This window comes from Gorilla gorilla, chromosome 18 (genome assembly GCF_029281585.2).
Source record: "Gorilla gorilla gorilla isolate KB3781 chromosome 18, NHGRI_mGorGor1-v2.1_pri, whole genome shotgun sequence".
Taxonomy (NCBI): domain Eukaryota; kingdom Metazoa; phylum Chordata; class Mammalia; order Primates; family Hominidae; genus Gorilla; species Gorilla gorilla.
In genome coordinates, this window is record NC_073242.2 from 66,814,370 (window position 1) to 66,839,926 (window position 25,557).

The 25,557-nt window shown below is 43.1% G+C and overlaps 1 protein-coding gene across 4 annotated transcripts; it reads right to left on the reverse strand.

Moving 5' to 3' along the window:
* Positions 1-17,915: 17,915 nt before the first annotated feature.
* LOC129527828 (TP53-target gene 3 protein) lies at positions 17,916-21,010 on the reverse strand. Of its 4 annotated transcripts, XM_063700173.1 has the most exons (4): positions 20,642-21,010; positions 20,132-20,550; positions 19,164-19,453; positions 17,916-18,951 (listed from the first exon to the last, which is right to left on the reverse strand). In XM_063700173.1, the coding sequence occupies exons 2-3, from the start codon at positions 20,491-20,493 to the stop codon at positions 19,312-19,314; spliced, it is 504 nt and encodes a 167-aa protein (XP_063556243.1). In that variant the 5' UTR covers positions 20,494-20,550; positions 20,642-21,010; the 3' UTR covers positions 17,916-18,951; positions 19,164-19,311. The 4 variants fall into 4 exon arrangements, with proteins under 4 accessions (XP_063556243.1, XP_063556244.1, XP_063556242.1 ...); XM_063700174.1 differs by having other exon boundaries at positions 17,916-18,943; positions 20,132-21,010; XM_063700172.1 differs by having other exon boundaries at positions 20,132-21,010.
* Positions 21,011-25,557: the final 4,547 nt, after the last annotated feature.

Below are 25,557 nucleotides of genomic sequence, written 5' to 3' on the forward strand. Positions count from 1 at the left end.
TTTTAAGTGGAATTGTGTTCTTGATTTCACTCTTGGCCTGGACATTGTTGGTGTATGGAAATGCTACTTATTTCACCATAATCAGTACTGTTTACACTGATTTTGTATCCTGAGACTATACTAAAGTTATTAATTCTAGGAGCCTTCTGGCAGAATCTCTAGGATTTTCTAGGCATAGGATCATATTTTCAGCGAAGAGAGATAGTTTGACTTCTTTTCCTGTTTCGTTACTTTTTCTTTCTCTTGCCTGATTGCTCTGCATAGGACTTCCAGTACTAAGCTGCATAGGAGTGCTGTGAGTGAGCATCCTTGTCTTGTTTCAGTTCTCATAGAAATAGTTTTAAGTTTTTAACCTATTGAGTATGATGTTGACTGTGGGTTTCCCATAGATGACTCTTATTATTTTAAGGTATGTTCCTTGGATGCCTAGTCCATTGAGGATTTTTACCATGAAGTAGCGTTGGATTTTATTAAGAAGACCTTTGTGTATCTGTTTAGAAAATCATATGGTTTTTACTTTTGATTCTATTTAGCTGGTGAATCACATTTATTGGTTTGCATATGTTGAACCAGCTTGCATCCCAGGAATAAAGCCTACTTGACCATGGTGTATTACCTTTCTGATGTGGTGCTGAATTTGGTTTGCTAGTATTTTGTTGAGGATTTTTACATTTTCTGTTCATGAGGGATCTTGGTCTGAAGTTTTGTTTTTTCACAGTGTCTCTGCCAGATTTTCGTATCATGCTACTGCTGGTTTCAAAGAATGAGTTAGGAAGGAGCTCCACCGCCTCAATATTTTGAAATAATTTTAGTAGGATTGATATCATTTCTTCTTAGTGTGTCTGGTAAAACTCAGCAGCCAATCTACCTATTTCAGGCCTTTTTGTTGTTGTTGGTGGTGGTGGTGGTAGGTTCTTTAGTACTGATTCAATGTCAGAAGTTGATATTAGTCTACTTAGAGTTTGATCTCTTTCTGATTCCATCTTGGGAGACTATGTGCTTCCTGGAATTTATTCATTTTCTCCAGATTTTCTAATTTGCGTGCAGAGCTGTTCATAGTACTCCCTGAGGATCTTTTGTATCTCTATCTGATCCATTCTAATATGACCTGTCATTTTTATTGTGCTTATTTGGATCTTCTCTTTCTTTTTTATATTTGTTAATTTGGCTAGGAGCTTATCAATTTTTGTTTGAAGAACCTTTTTTTTGTTTTCTTGGACTGTTGTATACATTTTTGCATCTCAACTTCATTAAATTCTTCTCTAATTGCTGTTATGTCTTCTCTCATGCTAGCTTTGGGGTTGGTTTGTTCTTTTTTTCAAGTTCCTTTAGGTGCAAAGTTACATCGTTAATTTGAGACATTTCTAACTTCTTGATAAAGGCATTTAGGGCTATAAAGTTTCCTCTTAACACTGCTTTGGCTGCATCTTAGAAATTTTGGTAAGTTGTGTTCCTATTTGTATCAATTTCAAGTAATTTTTATATTTCTGCCTTACTTTGATGTTTACAAAGGATTTATTCAGGAGTAAGTTGTTTAATTTTCATGTATTTCTGTAGTTTTGAGAGATCTTGGTATTCATTTGTATTTTTTATTGTACTGTGCTCCAACAGTGTGCTTGGTGAGATTTCATTTTTCCTTAATCTATTGAGGCTTTATTTATCACTGAGCTTGTGGTTGATCTTAGAATTTTTTTTGTGTGCAGATGAGAAAAATGTACATTCTGTGGTTGTTCGATGAAGTTTTCAATAGATGTCTATTAGGTCCAATTGGTCAAGTGTTGAGTTTAACTCCAGAGTTTTCCTGTTAGTTTTTGTTTTGTTTTGTTTTGTTTTGTTTTTTGTCCTCAGTGATATGTCTAATGCTGTAAGTAGGGTGTTGAAGTCTCTTACTACTATTGTGATGTTGTCTAAGCCTTTTTGTGGGCAAAGAAAAAGTCATTTTGTAAATCTGAGTGCTCCAATATTAAATGTATATATATTTAAGATATTTAAGGCTTCTCACAGGATTTTATCCTTTATCAATATGCCCTTGTCATTCTTCTTTTCATTGGTAGGCAAAGAAGAAGTCATTTTATGAATTTGGATGCTCCAGTGGTAATCACATATATATTTAAGATAGTTAAGGCTTCTTGTTAGATTGCACCCTTTATCAAAATGCTCTTCTTGTCCCTCTTAGATTTTTTTTTTTTGGTTTAAATTTGTTTTATCTAATATAAGAATAGTGACTGCTGCTTGTTTTTGTTTCGTTTGCATGGTAGAATATGCTCCACCCTTTTACTCTGAGGCAAAGGGTGTGTCTTGAAAGCAACAGATGGATGGGTACTGTCTTTTTATCCAGGATGCCACTTCGTGTCTTTTAACTGTGGTGTTTAGCTTACTTACATGTTAGGTGAGTATTGATATGTGTGATTTTGAATTCACCATCATGTTGTTAGCTGGTTGTTATGTAGAGTTGATTACATTATTGCTTTATAGTGCCTGTGGGCTATGTGCTTAAGTGAGCTTTTTTGGTAGCAGATATCATTCACTTGAATCCATGTTTAGCACTACCTTAAAGACCTCTTGTAAGGCTGGTCTAGTTTAAATGTGTCACATCAGCATTTGCTTGCCAAAGGAATTTTTTTTCCTCTTTCACCTGTGAAGCTTAGTTTAGAGGGATATAAAATTATTGGTTAATTTTTTTTTCCTTTAAAAACTCTGCAGATAGGCCCCTAACCTCTTCTGGTTGCAAGGTGTCTGCTGAGAGGTCTGCTGCTAGTCTGATGGAATTCACTCTGTGAGTAACCTGCCCTTTCTCTCTAACTGATCTTAAATTTTTTTTTGCACTGACTTTGGTGAAGCTGATGACTATGTGACATGGAAATAGCAATATGGTTTGGATCTGTGATTCTGCCCCAATCACATGTGGAACTGTAATCTTCAATGTTGGAGGTGGGGCCTGCTGAGAGTTGATTGGATAATGGGGATAGATCCTTGTGAATGGTTTAACACCAGCCCCTTGTGCTGCCTCGCGATAACGTTCTCATGAGATCTGGCTGTTTAAGAATGGGTAGCACCTCCCCGCTCTCTGTGTTGCTCCTGTTCTTCCATGTAAGATGCCTTGCTCCCCCTCTTCCTTCTGCCATGGTTGTTAGTTTCCTGAGGGCTCCCCATAAGCCAAGCTAATGCTGCCATGCTTCCTCTGCAGCCTGCAGAATTGTGAGCCAACCAAACTTCTTTTCATTATAAATTACCCAGTGTCAAGAATTTCTTTATAGCAATGTGAGAACTGACTAATACAGATAGTCATATATTATTGTATCTGACTAGGGGCTGACTGGGGTTCTCTTGGATTTGAATGGCAACCTCACTAGTGAGATTAGAGGTACTTTCATGAACTATATCTTCATACATATTTTCCAACTTGCCTATTCTCTTTCCTTCTCTCTCAGAAATGTTGATATATTGTAGATTTGTTCTCTAAGTAATCTCATATTTCTCAATGGGGATGTTGATTTTTCTTAATTCTTTTATCTTTATTTTTGTCTGACTATGTTGATTCAATAAAACAGTGTTTGAGCTCTGAGATTCTTTTCTCAGTTTAGTCTATTCTGCTGGAAATACTTCTGATTTTATTATAAAATCCTCACAGTACATCTTTCAGCTCAAGAATTTTTTAGTTTAGATATTTCTTAAGATTGGTATTTTATCTTTCAGGTTTTGAATCATTTAACCGGATTGCTTGGCTTCCCTGGGTTAAGTTTCAACTTTCTTCTCAATCTAAATGAGTTTCCCTGCTCTTTTTTCCATGTCTGTCATTTTAGACAATTCAGACTGTTAAAAACCATCACTGGGGCACTAGTGGGCTCTCTTGAAGGAGACACTCTGGCTTTTTGCATTGCCAGAGATTTTGAGCCAATTCTTTCTCATCTGAGAGAACTGGTATACCTCTAATTGGGGTATAAATTGAGTATAGTCTATTGGCTTTCTTTTTTGAAGGTTTTCAGAGGACTAGGACTCTGTACAGTGTCTTTGTTGTTGAATTCTTGCTCTTGGTTTCACAGGGGAAGAATTAGTAAAGTGATTTTTGGTGGTGTAATCTCTACTGCGATCCAGTAGATAGCACTTGAGAGCAGTGGGATGTAGATAGGTTCTTTACCATGCAGTTCCTTTGTGTATCTTCTTTATTTGCAACTATGTTCTGTGGTACAGGTCTGTTCATGAGTCTTGAGAGACTCACTTCCAAACACTGGCACTATGCCCATTATTATTACTATCATTATCATTATTGTCATTGTTGTTAGGTGTTTCAAGCTGTGGGGCTTCCTCAGGGAGATGTCTTCTAGAAAAATACCCTGCATTTTTATCATAACAGCCCTGTGGAAGGAGGTGTGCCTAGGGCCCACGCCAGCCTGTGAACCTGTGTGAATCTGGCCTCTCAGTTTCTGAAGAGTGTGGGTTCCTCCCCCATTCAACTGCCCAGCACAGATCCCAGCTTGGCACTCCTGAACCACAGGCCACAGCACTGGAGTGCCATGACTTGCTCATGACTCCCTCTTCCTGATGCTCAGGGCCAGGTTCCAAGTGTGGTGAGGGATCCGAGGGATTTCTGGGCTGCCAGAATGCATTCAGGTGGTGCAAAGCATCCAGGTTGGGTAGCAGAAACTACAATGTATACATGCTTCTCCCAGGAAGCCAGGCAGGGGCCATGTAAGAGGCTGGTGGACAGGCATGCCTACAGGATAGACATGTCCCAGTCCTGCGGGTAAGCAGGCCTTGCTTTCTCCCTGCAGTTTAGCTGGGGCCAAAGCCCCTGAGAGAGATAGGCAGCCCCGGAGGTGGGACTTTATGGTTGAGCTCCACCAGACCTGACCCATGCTAAAAAGTCCTGGCTCTGTGCCTGCTACAGCTCCATCTCCATCTACTCTCCAGGGAGATCTCCTTGCCAACTCACATGTCCATGGGGGTGTAGAGCTTCCTGCAGCCAGGATCCCAGTGGTCTGCTGCGAGAGTGAGCAGTCTCCCCGTCCCTTTACTCACTTCTTCCCCAGGTGCCACTCACGGCCAAAAAGCAGTCATAGCGTTCAGGCACCCCATAAGGGCACCCCAGCTTCCTTGCTCTTCAGTCTTAGAAAACGCACCTTTTCTCCATCCACACTATGCATTTTCTCTCCAAATATCTATTCAAACTATGTTGATGTAGTCAAAATTGTGGTCTTTCTCTTTGGGAGCAACACTTCCTGGCTGCATCCAGTAAGCCATCTTAGAAACTCTCTTAAAAGTACTAATGTGGCAATTTCTCCTAAAATTATCTATAAATGCAATGCAATCCCAATCAAAAGCCCAATAACTTTTTTTAAATGGAAACAGAAACTAACATTTTAAAATTCAAGTGAAATCTCAAGGAATTAAGAATAGTCAAAACGATCGCAAAAAAAAAGAGATAAAAATGTTCAAAGCTCTAATTTCATAATGAGCAATTTCCTAACGTCAAAAGTCACTCACAGTCATGTTACTCAAAACAGTGTGGTACTGGGATAGAGACTACAAACAAATGAAATAAAATAGAGCCCAGAAAGGTATCCTCACATATATGATAAAATAGTTTAACAAGTTGCCAGGGTTATTCAGTGGGAAAAGAAAGTCTTCAGAAAAAAAAAATTTGCTTGGAAAACTAGACATTCACGTAATGAAGTATAAAATTGGACTTATACCTTACACTGTATACAAAATGAAATCAAAATGCATCAAAGACCTAAAAGAAAAACTTAAAACAGAACAACTATTTAAAAAAAGATAGGGCAAAATATTCATACCATTAGATGTGGGAATAATTTCTTGCATATGACGCCAGCTCAGTCAACAACAAAATAAATACATGACTTCATCAATAGTGAATTTGTCTCTCAGAGGACACTATCAATAGAGTAACAGGACAACTCTGAATAATAGAACATACTCCATAACAATACTCTAATAATACACCTGGCAAGGTATTAATATAGGGAAAATACAAAGTAAAAAGGTTTGAAAATCTTCAACACTCTTCATGATAAAAACAGTAAATAAACTGGAAATAAAAAAGATATTGTAAGACATCTATAAAAACCCCACAGCTAACATCATACTTGATGTTAAAAGACAAAATGCTTTCTACCTAAGATCAGAAATAAGACAAAGATGTCTGTTCTCACAACATCTATTCAACATGGTAAAAAAAGCTGTTAGCTGGGAAATTAGGCAAGAACATAAAAGTATTAGTGATTTTAAAGCAAATACACACATAGCACCCAGGCATAAATACAAAAGCAGACTTTTCACTGCACATAAAGGTGGATACACGCAGACAAAGACACACAAGCTTGCTAACTGTCAGAGTTAGCAGCTGAAACACACAAATAAATGCTCAGAGAGACACCCAGTTTAGACCTCTGCTCTCTTTACCACACTCTCCTCCCACATTAGCAGTAACCACTATCTTACACATTGTTTATTTTACTTGTATTATATATTTATTCTTTCCTAGAATATCAGCTTCAAGTGGGCAGAATTATTTGTTTTGTTTTAGTCATTGCAGCACCTCCTAGAACATCTGCTACACAGGGCAAGATTAATACATAATAAATCACTGGGCTCAAATTCACACAACTATACACAGTGCTTTTCCATGAACCTCATCATAGGCCCACATAAACTTGATTTGCACAAAATGAGTTTTTCTTAACTCGATCCTATGTGGCAGGGTGGTGTCTTCTGAACTCCAAACAAATTCCTAAAGGTTAGCTTACTCAAATGAATTGAAAATGTAAGTCCACACAAAAACCTGCACAAAAAAAGTTTACAGCAATATTGATTGTAGTTTTCACAAAACTTGGAAGCAACCAAGATCATGTATTCACCAACGTCAGAGGTACAAAATTAGTATACAAAAATCAATTCTACTTCTATACACTTGCAATGAAATATCTAATAATGCAGTTGAGGCAAAAACAAATCCATTTACAATAGCAATTAAATAATAAATACATAGAAATAAATTTTTAAAAATGTGAAAGAAACTTGTAATCTGAAAACTACAAACCTTATCGAAAGAGGTTGAAGATCTAAATAAATGAGAAACCATTCCATGTTTATGAATCAGTAGGTTTAATACATTATGATGACAATAACTCCCCAAACAGTCTACATCCAGTACAATTAGATTCAGTACAATTAGAATTGAAGGTGACTACCATGTAAAAACTGAAGCATTGATGCTGAAATTCATATAAAATTAAAAGGGACTAAGAATATCTTTAAAAATCTTTAAAAAGATGCCAAATAAGAGGACTCACAAATTACAACTTCAAAATTTGCCTCAAAGCAACCTTAATCAAGATGGTGTAGTAACGACACAAGGAAAGTCATTTAGATCAATGAAATACAACTGAGAGCCCAGAGAGAGTAAAATCAGCAAAATGGCAAGAATGTACAGCTTCAAACACCTGCTCCTCCACAGAAACAGGGAAAAACAAGCAGAACTGTCAGAAACGATGTTGTAAAACCTGTTGAAAACCATCGAGTTGTACAGCAACCATGTAAATACAAAATCAAGAAAAACAATGAAGAACAGGAGAAAAGCCTCGTGGACTTTTTACACATCCTTGCCCAAATCCTTCCCTTACTTGATGGCAGTCTTAAAAACAACATCCTGAGTTGCCAGTATGGGCCTCTGCTCAGTAGTTCCAGAGGGAAAAGAGGAGGTCTTACTTGCAAAGTATTGTGTTGTTCCATTAAAATCTGTATTAGGGCTATCCAAAGGTCTGAAACAAGGCTCTCTTTTTTCTCTAAGTCAGAAAAAAATCAGTTTAAAAAATTGGCATGAGTTACTTGGGAGTATTTTAAGGAAACTGAAAGCCAGCAGCCCCCTGGAGAGCAGATTACAGACGACACATACAATAGGTCACATAAAGCCAAGAATAAAAAGCTAACGTGAGATTTTTTTTTGTTTTACAAATTAGGCTATTAAAAAGCACCCAGGTATACTGGCAAATTGACAAAGCACTCTGTGCATAACCACGAAAAACACATTTTCTTAAAGACCCAAGAAGACCCCCATTTTCAGCACTGGCTGACATTCAGGCTCAGCTCAGCAGAAAGTGAAGACTGAAGCAAAGTTTTCAACAGTCTGCATATGTGTTAAAGGAATGCCCCAGCCCAGAGCCATCCACAAAAACTGGAAGAATCCATCAGTTTGTCTTTGTCTCAGTTTCGTCATATAGACCTTTGTGACACACAGATCTATATACAAAGAAAACGACAAATTTCTAATGAAAGAGCCATGAAAGATCACAAAAGATCTTAATAAATAGAAAGACATTTAATGTGCATGAACATAAAATCTCAATATTGTCAAGATGTAATTTCTCCCCAATTTGAGTTATAGGCAAGAGAGTCACATCATCTGGGTGATTGGCCAAACATATGTTGCAATCCCTTCCATTGACAGGTCCCAAAAAAGGAGTTACATCACCTAGGTGCTCAGCTCTGAGATGTGTCACAACATTGCCCAATACAGGCAGGGCACAGGCAGAAGAGTCACATTTCCTGGGTGCTTGGCCCAGTGGTATGTCACATTTCCTTATGTAGGAAGGGCGCAGGTAGCAAAAGAGAGTCACATTACCTAGGTACTGTGCTAGAGCTATCAGTCTCTGTGTCATTCAATGTGAGAGTTATGATCTCCTTAGACATCCATGTAACAGAGCCTCAACTCCTTCATCCTCAGATGTAAAGGCTAGTGAAGACCAAATAAGCCTTGAAAGGTAATTCCCCTAAAAAGGCAGAAAGTCTTAGGCTTTGGCCTCTCCCCTTCAAGCACAACGAGATCATAAACTCTCTTTTGACTTCTCACTATGCCCAGCACTGGAACAAGGCTCCTGACTCCACACCCTCACCTTTCCACCCTTGTACCTTCACTGGGCAGACAAGAGATGAGAAGACCTGAACTCTGGGACAGTCTGGGGAGAAAAGAATCCAAAAAGGGTTGAGGTGGCAAGGGCTGAGCTCCCATGGGTGCCCCGGCCCAAACGTGCAGGTCCAGGCTGCTTTCCAGGTGGCATTCAGTGCAGGTTCTTCAATGCCACTGGAAGGCATGAAAAACCCACTGTAGCTGCTGCTTCTTCCTTTTCTTAAGCTCTGAAAATGCAAACACTTTTTCAAGGTTTTCAGATATGCCCAGGTACCCCCAACTGAAAAGGAGGATAATGGCATTGTTCATCATGGCTTATTGTCTTGCCCAGGCAGGAGCCAGCCCCTGACTCGCCAATCCAGCTGCCCCAGGCTGGAGGCAATCCTGTCGAGCCTCCTCCCTGCAACTCCACTCCTCTTTTTTCTCTTCCTCAACCACCGGCATACTTTTGGTCATCCTCCTTGTTGCCACAATGGGGGCGTGATACCATAAAGACCTGGGAACCCCAATGATCTCAGTCCCGCAGGGGTCAGGTGAGCATATAGGAAGTCCAGAAGGACAGTCATCTGCCACCTCCAGTTAAAAAAGAACAAAACCCTCGCACTCCAGGAATGAGTCAAGAACCCAGCGAAGGCCACAGGTCTAGCCCACAACCACCTAGCTATGTGGGGTCCTCCAAGGCTCACGCTTGTGTCCTGCAGGCTGGAGCCCATGCGAGGGTCTGCAGTCTTTGTTCTGGATGGGGAACTACTGCTTCAGCTGGTTACCCAGGTGTCCCCGATGGGGAAAGGAAGGAAATGGTGAGAATCTTCAGCACAGCGGATCACATCACCCTGGCAGAGACCAGTCCTGCCTGCGCATGGCACCAGCAGCCGCAGGCTAGAGGCAGTCATGTCAAGCCTCCTCCATACAGCATCTCTCCTGCTTTTTTTTCAAACTGCCCTAATCACTTAATTTGGTCATCTTCCCTGTCACAATGGGGCACCTGGCGCTATAGACACTTGGGAAACACACAGATCTGGGGTCCTACAGTGTCCAGGTGAAGACGCCGGGAGTCAGAGAGGAAAGTCTTTTGAAGCCTCCAAAAGGAATGCACAGGACCCCACTTGAAGAGGTGGGGTGCCCAGTGGCGGATACAGGCCCAACACATCGCAGCAGTAAACAGGTAAGGCGCTCCCTGGCCCGTGCCTGTTTCCTGGAAACTGGAGCCATGCTCAGGCTGGGAGTCACCATTCCAGACACTGAATAAGCTGTTGGGCTGGCTGCCTCACCCAGCACCCGGCCACGCCAGAGAGAATCTTGGATGCTGCTTCCCCACAGGCTGTAGTGCCTTCCAAGTTAGGCCACCCTAATAACACTTCTCCCACAGGGACTCCAAGGTTTCCAGCTCTCCAGCCTGGGGTTTCTCATCACCCAGTGATTCCAAAAGAAACGATCTACAATGGCATGACTAAGTTCCAGAAACAAATAAACAAAATACTGAGGGAAGCCCGTTGGTCACTTTGATTCTTCAAAGGTGACAATTGTCCCTCCCTGAAATCTTAAGAGTGCATGAACAGGATATTCTAATGTAAATGAAATTCACACTAAAACTGATTGAAAGATGATTCTGTTTCCAAGGTACTTTGTATTCTCAAATTGCATCTGCTTACCCTGGTCCCCTCAAAATGGAAGAGTGATGACTATTTGTCTTCGTAGCACTGTGGGGACACAGAGCCTTAAATGGAAGAGTGTCAAAAGCAACATTCCATAAAGGGCTGTCACTTCCAATTTTCAAGCAAGGTTGGAAACCAACCATGACGTATGAAACACTGTTGGCCAAAGTGCACAGTTAGTAATACAAAATGAATAATATAAACTATTGTAAATATGTGTGGACATCGTGGCAATTTGGACATCAAAAAACACTGCCAAATTCAGAAAGAGGAAGCTGTAAACTCATGGCTGTTAGGAAGCTTAACTTCTGTGTACTAGAACCTATCAAAATTAAATTTCTCCATGTCAATCCGTCCAAACAAACATTGAGATGTTTATTTCTATATAATTCCTATTGAATCCTACTGGGCAGGACCCTTCTGGCCCCATCCTCACAGCACTGGTGCAGTGAAACTGCACTTGCTCCTGCTTCCCCCTATATTGTTAGGAGTGGAAATATTTAGTAACAGGGTGGATTGGGAGGCTACTGAGGCCTCCTGCGTGGGTGGGTCAGGTCTCCTGCAGCCCAAACCTTTTTACAATAAATAAGTTATAGGTAAAATTAGAAAAAAATTAAAAAATGGAACTCATTCTGTTTCTTTGCTCACCACAAAGAGAAACACAGCATCTAGAGATGTCTGTTGGAGCCAGGCTTGTCCTGGGAAAGTAAGAAGTGCTGAGCAGGAGCCCTGGGGATGGAGGGCAGGTGAGATGGGGCTCCCAGGAAGATGCAGCCAAGCCTGGCTCACTCAGGCTGGCAGGGGCCCTCTGAAGGCCAGGAAAGTTGGCCCAGGACACTGAAACTCAAGTGGCTCATCTGGGCCAAAGATCTGACCAGGTCGCACTGAATCTCATCAGCCCTGCCAACTGGAGGTCTGATCAGCCTTGAAGATCTTGCTTACTGGAGGCAGACAGCTGGTGGATGGGTCAGGAGAGCTGCCTACTGCCAATGCAGGAGTCCACTCAGTGTAGGCCCGCTGCCCCACTCAGTGGCCTGGATAACCTGCTGAGGCTGCAGCTTCTTCCAGTTTTTGAGCAATAGGGGCATGCATCATTTCCGAAGGTTTTCAGGCAATCCCTGGTGACCTCTGGCAGGGGGTGGTTATCTTGGCAATCTCCAGCAGGGCCTGTGGACTTGCTCCCAGGCAACACCCAGCAATCCCCGTGCCCACCCAGGCACTAAGCAATTGTGGTGGGGCTTTCTGGAAGCTTGCCTTCTCCTGCTGGCTCTTCATTTTCCCCACCCCGGTACTTCTGGCCATTCTCCCTGTCATCATCACAATGAGACAGCTGGGTGCTGGAGACTCAGAAACTGCCATGCAGACCTTGAGTCCTTCCCAGGCGCAGCCAACAGGGCAGAGAATCCAGGAGAAAATTCATTTTCACCTCCTGAAGGACCAGAGCTGACCAGGCACCTAGAAGCTGTGCCCCACTGCAGGCTGCCAGTGGAGCTCATGACAAGGCCGGAACGTGAAGCACTCCCTTGTCTGTCTTTTTTTCCTGAAGGCTGCGGCTTGCCCGGCCAATGTCACCCTTCAGGACAGGGAATCAGAGCTTTGCATGGCTGCCTTACCCCACCAGGGCAGCGCCACAGAGAATCATGGCTGAGGCTTTCCTGTGGGCTGCAGTGCCTGCCCCTTTAGGGTCCCCACAAAAACACCTTTCCTGCAAATAATCCACCGTGTGCTGCTTGCCAGCCTAGGCTTCCTCATCAGTTGGTGATTTCATGAAAACAAACTATAGTGGAATGAACAAGTTCTAAATCAGGAACACACAAAGAATCTGTGGAAAGTCCATTTGTCATCTAGATTTTTAAAAGATACACATTTTCCCTTCTTGTTATATTCAGTAGTGCATGAAGCCAATATTATAATAGATGTGCAACTCACACTAAAGCTGACTAAAGGGTGAATTCTTATCTAAGGTACTTTGTGGTCTCAAATTTATCTGTTCCCACCCCCAGGACCCCATTAAAACTGAATAATTATCATTGAGAGCAGATGTAGAAAGAAACTAGCTAGGCAGATAGAGCAAAGAGTTCTCAACAGAACGTCCCTTCTAACAGAAAGCAACCCAGGAATTCACTTCTCTTTAACAAAGAGCAGCCTGGAAAATTGGGCTGCAATCATACAAAAGGAAGCTGGAAGCTTGTGTGGGCAGGGATGCCTGCAGCTGCATGGGTAGAAATGACCACCTTGGGCCGGACATATCCAACATGGGGGGCCCCACCCCTCTTTGTAGCATATGCACAGTAGAAAAGAGATAAGCAACTTGGAGTAGCTCAGGCTGAGAATCTGCCTGCATAATAAAAGGTTGGGGTGTGAGCTGCCAGAGATTCATGCTCTAAGCAGATGACACACCTGGTCCTAACCAGTTTTTCATGCCCTATGTGGATAACATACCCCCTCCCACTAGCTCATCTATAAAAACACTTGTATTTCACTGCAGAATGGCAACTCTTTTTTTCTGGATCCCTCTCTGCAGCAGAGAGCTGTTCTCTTTTTCTCACCCATTAAACTTTTGCTCTAACCTCACCTTTGGCATATCTGTGTCCTTGATTTCCTCGGTCCTGACACCAAGAAATTCAGGTGTAACCCCAGAAGACAAGGCCAGTTCATCATGACTTGTCTCATTGCCTCTTGGGACATAGAAATGTCAATGAAAATGCGTCCAAAAGGACATTTCATAAAGTGCTCTCTCTTCCAATCTTCAAGCAATGTGGGACTATCCATCATGTATAAAAAACTTATGGCTGAAATGCATAATTTCTAATACAAAAATGAATGCTCTAAATTACTCTATGTATGTGTATTATGGCCATTCAGACATTGTCACACATTGCCACATTTAGATAGAAGAACCTGTGAACTTGTGGCTGTTAGGAAGCTTAACTTGTGCATACTGTCACCTATGAAAGTTAGTTTTCCCTGCGTTTCTTGAAACCAACCTTGAAATGTCCATCTTGTACACAATTTCTATTTATCCCCAGCGAGGTTCACCCATCTGACCCCGCCCTTACAGCCCTGGTACCAATGGAATTGCACTTGCTTATGCTTCTTCAAATTTTCTTGAGGTCATAAACATTTAGTGACAGAGTGGAATGAGAAGGTACTGAAGCAAGGGCTGATGCCTTCTGGGTAGATGGGTAGAGATCTCCTGCAGCCTGGATATCTTCAAAATAAGTAGGTTATAGGTCAAGTTAGAGAAAAAATAATACTCTTTCTTTGAACACCACAAAGAGAAAAGCACTGGATCTAGATGTGTCTGTGAAGCCAGGCTTGTCCTGGGAAAGTGAGAAGAGCTGAGCAGGAGCCCTGGCAATGGAGGGTGGGTGAGATGTGGTCCCCAAGGAGAGACCGCTAGGGTCAGGGCTTGGTACAGTGAGGCTGGCAGGGACCTTCGGAAGGCAAGGGAAGATGGCCAAGGACACAAGGCTGAAGCAACCCATTTGAGCCAAAGATCTGTTTAGGTCCTTCTGAATCTCAGCAGCCTTGCCAAGGAAGGCGTGATTACCCATGGGTATCAGAGACACTGGAGGCTGGCAGCTGGTGGGTGGGCCAGGAGGCCTGACTACTGCACAGGTGTGATTTCACTGGCAGGCCAACTGCAGGGAGTGGATAAAGAGAGAGCTCTGTGTGGGAATCTCTCTCGGTGGATCATCGGGGAGGTGAAGTCTTCTTCACAGCCTCAAACCCAATTTGTGGGATAGCAATTCCAGTGAAGCTGGGACAAGCTGGCACTGCTCAACCAGGCCTCCCAAGATACCAGGTTTCTTTCCACCACAGCTGGGCCTGGATTGGGATGTGAACATCTATCCCAGAATCCAGAGGATGGGACCCTGGTCAGTGATGGTGCTGGTGTGTGGTGTGAAGCCAGGTAGGGCAGACTCTTCAGGTGGGAGGAGAAGCCAGCCTCTCCTGTGGGCTCCTGGGCAAGTCAACACCGTCTTTGGGCCTGTCTCCTCAACTGGAAAATGCAGAAAGCCTGTTGTGCAGGCCTCACAGGGTCATGATAAGGGGCAAAGGATGAAGGAAACTTCAGAATTCTTGTGCCCACCTCTTCCTGAGAGGGATGATGGTGAGAACAATGGTGATAGCCACATGCAACTGAGTCCTCAGGAGGTACTGTGAGGAAGGTGTTGTTCTTATCACACTTCCTAGATGAAAAAACAGTTTCAGGAAGGCCTGGCTGCATGCCCAAGGTTACACACACAGTGAGTGTTAAAGCTGGGAGTAAATCTAGAATCAGGGCTCACTGGAGCTGGTGGGAGCATTACACCAGCTGACTCAGGCAGTTATCCAAGATCTGAGGTCGCTGGGGCTGGAGTGTAACTGTGAGACAGGCACAGTCTCACTGACCCTGTTTCTGACTCTACTAGGTAGGAACCTTTTTAAAGAGTCCAGATGGGGCTGCAGCAGCAGGTGAATTGGCCTATGGTAGGGAGGGGCTCCAGAGAGTCAAGGACAGGGCTCCTCCCTCCCAGCTGGAGTTCTCCACATCAAGAGACCAGGGTGTCTTCCTCCTCCAGCCCTGACCTCCTGTGGCCACAGTGCTTGGAATGCCTTCATTAGAGAGACTAGAGAAAGGGCCTGGGAGAGCTAGGCTCAGAGTAGATTAGACGAAGAGTGAGGGTGGGGACGATCTGACTTTGTGACTTATTAAAATCACACCATAGAGGTAACTAAGAAGTGCTTAGCGTCTTCGGAGGTTAGCTGTGGAAAGAGGAGGGAAAGATTTTGGGCAAGGAGGTGAAAGGTCCTTGGATGCTCTGAGTGAGAGACTTGGGTACGGGGGTCAAGGAGAAATAGGTTGGTGAGAGTTCAAAGGAGAGGTCTTGTGCAGTTAGCTGAGAATTGGTGCTCATCACTGCTACCACCTTGATAACACAGGCTGCTGTGCCCCCACTCCCCTCCCCCCCACCCCCCACCCTGGGCACACTTCTCAACAACCTGCAGATGCTGGAAATTGCCATAGAGGATTATATAGATGTGAGTGAGACTGGGGCAGGCAGGCAGGGTGGGGATCAGGATCCTGAAGCTTGCGAGGACAGAGTCCTGGACTGAATCCTGAGACTGCAGCACTCAGCAAACCCCTTTCCTGAGAGCCTACCAGATGCCCCTGTAAATGGCAGTGTCAGTTCCGTCTTATCTATGAGTGACAGAGCCTCCAGCAAAGACACGAGTTCCTGTTCCTTGAGTAGTAAAGCTGCAGAGCTAAGTCTCAGCCTCTGCCTTAGCTGGTACCCACTGCGGAAGAGAGAAATTGGGCCCCTCCTAAGACAGGCAGGTCCTAAATTGTTGAGTAACTTCTTTGTTTCCAAGGCCTTTGTCTCCCTGTCTATCATCACAGAGAATCAGGGAGAAAGGTCACTGAGCCTCAGTGTCCCTTCTGTGGAGCCCAGAACCTGATGCAGGTCCAAGTCCTGTTTTATGCACATGCTCTGACCCTGGTGGCCCTGGTGGTGGTGCAGCATAGGAAGTATAAGGGATGAGGTCTAGTCCTGTGGCAGGAAGCCTTTCTCATTAATCTTGGCTGTCTACCTCCTAAGAACATATAATCAACACTAATAAAGGAAGAAGGTGAGCAGCTGGCGCTGTCGCTTTGAGGGAGGGTGGGGATGTGAAAGTCAGACACCACCCTGAGGAAGACACTCCTTGGCTCCATCCTCTGCATCTTAGATTTATTGGGAAGGTTTGATACACAGAGAAGCAGGACACCCATCCCAATGGAGGGTTTGATTAGGGGAATAGAATCAATGATAAACTCCTAGAGGAGGGACTGTTTATATCCAACTCTGAGAACAGGTTGGGGCTACATGGGATTGGAGGGGAGGGTAGGACCCCTTAAAAGAAAGGCCCTAGAAATTGTCCCTACCCCCTCACACCCCCACAAGTTCCCTTTGTCATCTTCCACCCAGGACCTGTCAGAATCCTGCCCTTCCTTCTATCTCCATATCAAAGTCCTCCAGGAAATGCAGCTGCTTCAGTGACAAGAGGTAATTGTCATCTTCTGACTGAGGAGGAATTTGGGGTTTGGTTCCAGTGCATGAAGCTGCACAGTCAGAATAAAAGATGAGGGCCTAGCAGATTAGCAAAGACTAGGAGAAGACTCTATCCTGTGGCCAGCTTCAGAGAACCTGGGGCCATAGCTCCCTGGTCAACATTAGGCCTTGCTGCATGGGGACCCCTGGGCAGGCAGTGGGAAGCCTGAGGTGTGGCTCCTGGTAGCCTCACAGCTGCCACTATTTTCTGAAGCTCCTACTTGTTTTGTCAGATGGGCCCCTATTCCAGCAGGCCAGCAACACCCTCAAGACCAAGAACAGGCCATGGTGAATCTCAGGGCCATTGAGTGCCTGGGCTGGCAGGGGCAGAGTGCCTCAGGGCTCAGTGACATTTGGCCTGAGTGTTGGCTTTGGGAGTCAGACAGCTGCACTGGGCTCCCAGCTTCACCATGACCAGTAATGTGTCTGGGGCCGGGGCCTCAGTGCTCTAAAACTTGAGACACCATAGTGATAAATTTTACACACCCTTCTAACTGCTTTTTCTTTTTTATCTGTCTTTCTCTATAATCACCATGTACTACTGATCTCTGTGTTTATTTAAATTAATAAGCATGTTATACAGTGTGTATTATTCTTCCTCGTGATTTCTTTACTACATTGTATGATTCCACTCATATGAGGTACTTACAGTAGTTCCATTCATAGAAACTCAAAGTAGAAGAGTAGTTCCTAGAGGCCAAAAGGAAGGTAACGGGAACAGAGTTTGAGTTTTGCAAAATGAACAAATTTCCCTATGAATGTGGATGATGGTTGTAGAACAATGTGAGTGTGATTAATTCCTCTGTCCTGCACTTTTAAAAATTGTTAAAATGGTTAATTTTATGTATATTTTACCACAATGTAAAAAACGACTTTTTAAAATGAACAAACTGTAGATATCTGTAACAGCATAAATATCACAAATATAATATCGCATTAAAAAATTGATGTAAAAGTATCCATACTGTGTAATTTTTTATATTACACTCAAAAATCAAAACTGAGCTTCTGGCTTCCACTAATGATGAAGTAGCTAACTGAACTAACACTCTCACACAGAAAAATGATGAATCCTGGGTAAATTATTATATATCGTTATAGAAACACTTCTATATACAATACATACATGAAATATGTGTATATAAAAACTGAATGCATATTTTGGCTATGCCTTCCATAGGAGAGATAAGTATTGAAGATAGAATCAAGCCCATTTAACACCCTCTTTTAAAAACAACACTCTTCACAGGGACAAAACAGAATCCAGTCTTTTTAATCCAGTCTTGTATACAGTCTCCAGGGCATAATTTCCAATTCAAGAGATGCGTGAAGACACGTGAAAATGTAATAAATACACAAGATAAAAAGCAGGCAGTAGCCATCTCCAAGATGTCCAAGATGTAAATGGCAGACAAGAATTTGAAGGCAGCTATTATAAACACGCTCATGAGGGCAAAGGAAAATATTCTCATAAATGAATAGATGTGAAACATCAGCAGAGAAAAAATAGCCATATAAAAAATGGGAAATAAAAATAATAATTTTGAGCTTTTCTATAGTTCAGAAACAGAGACATAGCAATATAATTTATCCAATCTGAGGACAGAAAAAAAAAGAAGTTTAAAGAAAATGAACAGAGACTTACAGACCTGTGGGATGACTGAGTCTGAGAAAAGGTGAGAGATAGAAAAAATCAAATGGAGTATAAAAGTAAATCAACAAAATTTAAAGAAAATAAACACAGCCTTAGAGACCCATGGAATTATTGAGTCTGAGGAGAGGAGAGAGACAGAAGAATTAGATGGGTTGCAAAAATAAATCAATACCTAACAGCTGCAAACTTGCAAAAATTGTTCAAAAACCTATTCTTTTCTTTTTTTATCTAAAGATCCACGAACCCCCCACAAAAGTACAAATAAAACCATACCAAGGCCATATTGCGATTTAGGAAAGTAGCAGGCAGGACTTTCAATGGATTTGATATGATTTATCATTTTTACTATTTGTAAGAATGGAAATAAGTTCTTAGAGTTTTTGTCTTGGAGAAAGTCTGACGTGAGGGACAAACGACAGTTATTAAAGGCAGATGACTTTCCAGACTTGTCTTAAATGTTCCATTCTTTACCTTAGAACTTATTTAAATTTGTTTCTTCCAAATACTGCAGTAATATTGATGCTCCAGAGAGATGTCCCACGGAGATTCTGCTCTTGTGCGTCTGCCCTGCACGGAGCTGAGGCAGTGTCTATCAGTTTCAGAAGCGAGTAGTCGTGCAGTACTTAACCTGAAAAACTTAATGGAAACATGAATTAAGAGAATGATCACTGTTTAGTTCTATCAGAAAACTATTAAAAGTGGTCCAAGGGGGTATTTAAAAAGAGATATTCAAGTATTTTCCAAGGGAGTCCTATTCAGGGCAGAAGCGCAGACACTCTCTCTGACCTCACCACACAAACTACCCTCATGTGTTGAGAGGGACCAAGGGGCGCTCTGGTCCTGCTGACCTGCATTAATCACGGCCGGGAGGTCCACACTAAGACCCTGAGGCCTGGGAAGCAGCCTGGGTGGGGTCAGAGAAGCGGTGGATGAGGCTCCCACAGCAGCTTCCAGGGTCCCATCCCCGTAGCTGTTTCCTTAGTGGATGCAGCAGGGTCAGGCCCTTCCGCTGTGACGTTTTCTCTTCTTTATTACACTGGCGGGAAAGTCTCCGTGAGAGGCCCGACCTAGATATGGACCACGCAGCGAGCCCGGGGGTCCAAGCGGCGCTCCTGGGGTGCAGAGGATTTGTGACAGCCTAGAGAACAGAGGAAATGGTTTTGAAAAGGCAAATGGCAGGTGACTAGGGACACGATGTTTTCACTTCTGGCAGTCAAGTGACAGTTTCAGACACTCATGAGCGGGCTTCTCCAGGGGATCCCAAGGAGCCTGAGACCTGCCAGGTCGGCCGCCATTACCCTACACCTAGGGACGGGCTGCACTGCGCATTTCCGAAAGGGCAGGCCCCTTAGCCCCACCCCTAGGAATGGGTGCACTGCGCATGTGTGAAAGGGCAGGACTTTTATCCCGCCGCTAGGGACGGGCTACACTACCCATGTCTGAACGGGTGTGACAAGAGGGAGGAGCGAGAAGGGACGGGTCGGAGCGGGAGATGGGCAAGAATAGGGGCGCGGTGCGGCCAACGTCCGGCGGAGGATCGTTACCACGGCAACGCTGCTGTGGAGGTCATGAAAGGCGAACGGCCCTTTGTTGCCTGACAGGAAATCGAGACACTCGTGAGGGGGCTTCTTGAGGCGATCCCAAGAGGCCTGAGAACTGCCACATCCGCGGCCCTTAACCCAGCCCTAGGGACGGGCCGCACTGCGCATGTCTGAAAGGGAGTGACAAGAGGAGGAGCGAAGGAGGGTGGGGCTGAGGAGGAGGCGGGGTGAGAAAAGGGGCGGGTCGCGCCCAATGCTTGTCCGAGGAGCGTTACCTTGACAACCCTGCCGCGGAGGCAGTGAGAGGCCACCGGCCCTTTGTTGATCTGCAGGGTATCAAACTTCGAACATGACAAGCATAAAAGCCTGCAGCTCGAGGAGACAGGGTGTCACAATTACCAGGTGAAACTAGCCGCCCTAGCTCCAATGTCTCCTCAGCAGGAGAGATTTGGAAACAGCAAGGTTCCTCTCTGCAGGGCGAAACTGCTGGGCTGCGAAAGGCGGGACAGGGAGTGGAACCGTCTTCAACCGTTCCGGGAGTTCTGGTGTCTGGTCCGCTCCCGGCTGTTGGTCGCAGGGCAGAGGGTCTAGGATGCCAGCTGGCTGCGGGCTGGGAGATGCAGGGTGAGGCGCGCATCGCGGTGCATACTGGGAGTTGTAGTCTCTCCACCGTTCCCCACGGTGGATGGTGGGGCTACAGGAGGACAATCCCAGATTGAGACAGGAGCGGAGGCGGGGCGCGGCCGTGCAGGGAGGGGGAGGGCGGTGTAGGCGGCTTCGTTTACCAAGCTTGCTGGCCATTGATTTCATGCCAAACCCTCGCCGAGGGGATTAAATCAGGAGAGGAACTTGAAGGGCAGGCCTGGTCTCGCCAGTGAGGAGGATGTGTTGTTGGGAAGTGCACCCCGCCTTTGCCTAAATCGGGAGTGTCTGGTCCTCACTCACGCGACTTCGACTTCCCGCTGCTCAGCTCGATTTTCTTTCCCACCCGCACCCGAGTTCTTTCCAGAGCGTCACACCTCCTCCAGCCCATGGAGCCGTCTGCTTTCGTAAGTGGCTGTGGAAACTGGTCTGAGGTCCCAGACGCTGTCACTGTGCTGCTGCCCTCCGCTCTCTCCAAGCAAAGCACAAGCTGAGCCGCCTTTGAAAGACAACCACGGCCTGGCCTGGGAATGCGCAAGTTCAGAGCTTTTCAGGGAGTGACCATGGGCTGTGGCTTCGTGAAAATGTCACGTTCACCAGTACCCTTTTTGCGGATGTGGCCGTGGAGCCATGAGGGGGGTAATCACTGGGTTACAAAGGTGCTGCTAAGAGCGGAGGAGAAAAACCCAATTCCCAGCCATGTGTCTGGTATGGCATTTCACCAACCCATTTAAGTGTGCAGGCCTCCAAATATCTACTTAAAGATTATGATAGATTAGGCATTTTACACTAAAAATCACTGGCTTCGTGTCCACTAAAGCCTTACTGGCCAGTGCCTAAAAGAAACAGACGATAACCTGATCCCTCAGGAACAGATGGTGTTCTAGCTTTGTGGAAGTGAATTTCAAGGTATGGAGCACTTGAGGGGTCTTTGAAACCTGCCAGGTCTCACATCTCTGCTTTTGGTGAAAAGCTCATCAACTAACAGTAGTCAGGAATGTGCCTTTACTTCCTGGGGCTGGTCTGTTGAAATTTTGTGTCTAGACAATGGAAACATCCAGGAGCATTTCTGCTTTCCTATAGCCTCTTAATAATTGATGCCCTAAAGTCCTATATCCTTTGATTCCTGGATGGTACCAGTTTTCATGCTGTTAAATCTAATCTGCAAAAACCTGAGCGTTAATCTCCATGAATAAAAGAACTTGTTGTTTCTTATTTAAATGCTCTTTTTTCTCTTGTCTTAAATTCTGAGCAGGATTTCCAATACGGTGTTGAAAGAAGTAGTGAGAGTGGGCATCTTTTTCTTATAATAAATCTTAAAAATAATTCCAAAATTTCACCATTGACAATAATGTTAACCATGGGATTGTCCTATAGCTTATAAAGAACATACCTCTTTATTTTGAGGTATATTCTTTCTATACCTAATTGTTATAGATTTTATTTGGAATGGATTTTAAATTTTGTCAAAATAATTTTAGGCATGCATAACAAAGTCATGATTTTTAATCTTTTTGTTGTGTAAATAAGGAGTATGGCATTTATTGATTTCCACATATTAAAATATTATTGCATCCCAGAAATAAATCCAACTTGATCATAATAGATGATCCTTTTAAAGTGCTTTTGAATTTCATTTGCAACTACTTTGTGGATGATTTTTCACCTATGTTCATCAGGGATATTGGCCTGTAATTGTTTTCCTTGTGATGTCCATCTCTGGTTTTTGTATCAGTGTAATGCTGGCTTCATAAAATGAGTTTGGAAGTATTCCTCCTCCTTCAATTTTTTCAAAGATTTGGTTCTTTTTAAATGTTTAGTAAAATTCAGAAACAAAGTCATCAGATCTAAACTCCTTACCCATTACTGATCTATTCATATTTTCTATTTCTTTGTGCTTCATTCTTGGTAGGTGGTACATGTCTAGAAATGTATTCATGTCTTCTCCCTTATCCCATTTGGTGGGATATCATTGTACATAGGAGTCTGTGTACACAGCAGTCTTATGACCTTTTTTTATTTCTATTTTACCAGTTGTAATGTCTTCCCTTTAATTCTGATTTTATTTATTTAAGCATTTATTTCTTAGTCTAGCTAAAGATATGTCAACTTGATGTTTTCATAAAACAAGCTCTTACATTTTTTCTACATTTTCTATTGTTTTTCTAATCTTCAGTGTATTCATTTCTGCTCCGAATTTTTTTACTAATTTTATTATCTGGGAACGTTGGGATAAGTTCTCCCTCCTCTAGTTTCTTGAGTTGTGTCATTATTTGTTTATTTGTGATCTGTTTTCTCTTTGGTTGAAGGTGTTTACTGCCACTCCATTTCACTGGGATTAGCACCCATATGCATTGTGGTCTTTTTGTTTGAGTTCATCAAACTTCTGATCCTAAGTCTGCACCTTTAGCATACTGGTAAGCAGCAGTGCTAAAAGCCTACACGATGAGTAGGGGATTTACGATGAGAGAATTACCCAGTAAGTTTTGGGAGGGACTAATATTAAGTTATCTTTCTTTTTTTTATTTCTTATCAGTGCCTGAACCATAAGGCACAAGGAATGAGCCCCTCATCGTGAGAGTGCATGTGACAGGAGCAAAGGAAGCGGCAGCTCAGGAAAGACAAGGTCACTGTTCTTGCTCCCATGACAGTAGCACTTGTTAGAGCAACTGAGTGACGTGCATAATTCTCTCCAAAGTAAAAGTCCTTTTTGTTTTTTGCAATTTTACAAAAAACCATCCCTGGGCCTTTCCTGAGAGTGTGCAATAATAAGCAATGTTCATATGACTACCCGGGCATTTAGTAATGGTAAGCAGACCAGATGAAGTGACCACAGGGATATAGCCTGACTCTTGGTAATCAGGACTGAAGTACTCACTGATTAAGGTTCTGTGTTTTCACTGCCTTGAAAGGCAAGTGTCTTGCAAGCTGCATGCCAAACAAAGGCTAAATATGATGACACATCAGGCTGGAGCAGAGTCAACTGACCATATATGTCTAGGTGATGAGTGTGCTTTAATGTGGTCAGGGAAGGCAACTCATGATAAAGGCCACAAATGGCTATTTAGACCAAAGCAAAAGCCCACCAGAAACTGGTGGCTCTGACTGAGGTGACTTTTAATGTATCATGAAATCAGTAGGCCAAAAGCAGTTAAAGTTGAGCCGATGTCCTCAGTCATGGTTGGTTAATCCAGTTTGTATTGTGAATTGTTTGATTAGCCTCCCCTTTGCCCCATTGGTGAGGGACAAATTACCACCCTTGTACAACTGGAACAGTTAAAACCATGGCACCAATCATTGGACAAATGAGATTGACAGTAGTTATTCGTTACATATAATCATGGAAGAAGGAAATTATATAAGGTATACAGATCCACACAGGGATTGCACTTGGGAGCAGAGAGAACAAACAGGGGGTGTTGGGGAAGGCTTTGTAGTATCAAGAGGGTGCGATGCACCTGGTTCCCACAGGAGGTTGTTATTGGTTGGTCTGGATAATTCTGTGACCTTGGGAGAAACTGAAACACATTATACTACCAATTGCTAAGACTACAATAACATACTATAATAGTGTAATGCTATAATGTACCATATACTGTAATACTAATGACAGTATGTTCTCCCTTTTTTGATAGATTCTCAGAAACTGTGACTTTAAGTAAAACAATGTACTATATAATAAAACCAATTTTACCATTGGCTAATTGATATAAACAAGAGTTAATTTTCCATGGCATATAGTATTTTGTTTCACTTAAAGTCAGTTTCCAGGGACCTATCAATGATGTTAAGTGAGCACTTACTGAACATGTATTTTAGTGATGTGTAATAGAAAGTAGCTATAAAAAATATACTGTTCATGTACAAAACTACATGTGGTACACATTACAGTCATGAACCACATAACAATGTTTGAGAAATTGACAGACTATATATATGAGGGTGTTTTCTTGTGAGTATATATATAAACCTACCTTTAAAGGCCAAAGGAGATGAGAGTTTGAAGAATGAGGCTGACAAATCAAGTTTCTCAGAAAGAAACATTTAAGAGGAACATTTATTAATAGAAGCTATGTCTCAGATAGCTGAAGATGGTGGAACCTCACACTGTGACCCCCTAAACCCAGACACTTATCACAGGAAAGGGAATGTGAAGGACAATTGAAATCACTATATAAATTTGCCTAAGGGTAGGATTTATGCTAAGTACCTGTTCACAATAGCATCAGGGTTGTTTTGATTTAAGGGTAGGGCTTATAGAACTGTAGGTTTCAATATATGACATAGGTATTTGAAACCCTCACCAAAAAACATTAGAGGAAGTAACTCTGTCATCATTTTAAGTTTCTTTTTTTTTTTTAGTAATTTAAAATCTTAAAGTCTGGTTATGTTAAATTAAGTAATCTTAAGTTTCTCACTAAAAATTAGTGTTGCTAAGCATTAAAATAATAGTTTTAAGACAGTTTTACCCCAGCACTAGTGATTGGATAATACGGCCCCAGGCCCCACCCCTTCAGGTTCTGAATGAGAGAAGATGTGAGCCGACTCGTAGCCAGATGACAACAGGGTAAAATGTTCCAAGCCGCAGCCTTTTTCAGTCAGGACTTCCTCCTTATGCTGAAGCCCGGCCTTCACTGTGGGATATTTGCATTTAACCTTATATATAAGGTTATTTTTATTTATAAATTGTATATATGTGGCCAGGCATAGTGGATCTCACCTTTAATACCAGCACTTTTATAGGCTGAGGGGATAGGAGCTCTTGAATCCAGGCGTTTGGGACCAGCCTGGGCAACAGAATGTGAGGGCCCCACATCAAAACTTTTCTACAAAAAAATGAAAAAATTAGCCAGGAATGGTCACACGTGTCTGTGGTCCCAGCTACTTGGGAAGCAGAGGTGGGAGGGTCACTTAAGCCTGGGAGGTAGAGGCTGCAGTGAGCTGAGATCAGGCCACTGCACTGCAGCCTGGGTGACAGAACAAGATTCTCTCTTTCTTTCTCTGCCTTATTTGTGTGTGTGTGAAGGGGGAGGGGTGTGTGTGTGTGTATTATTCAAAA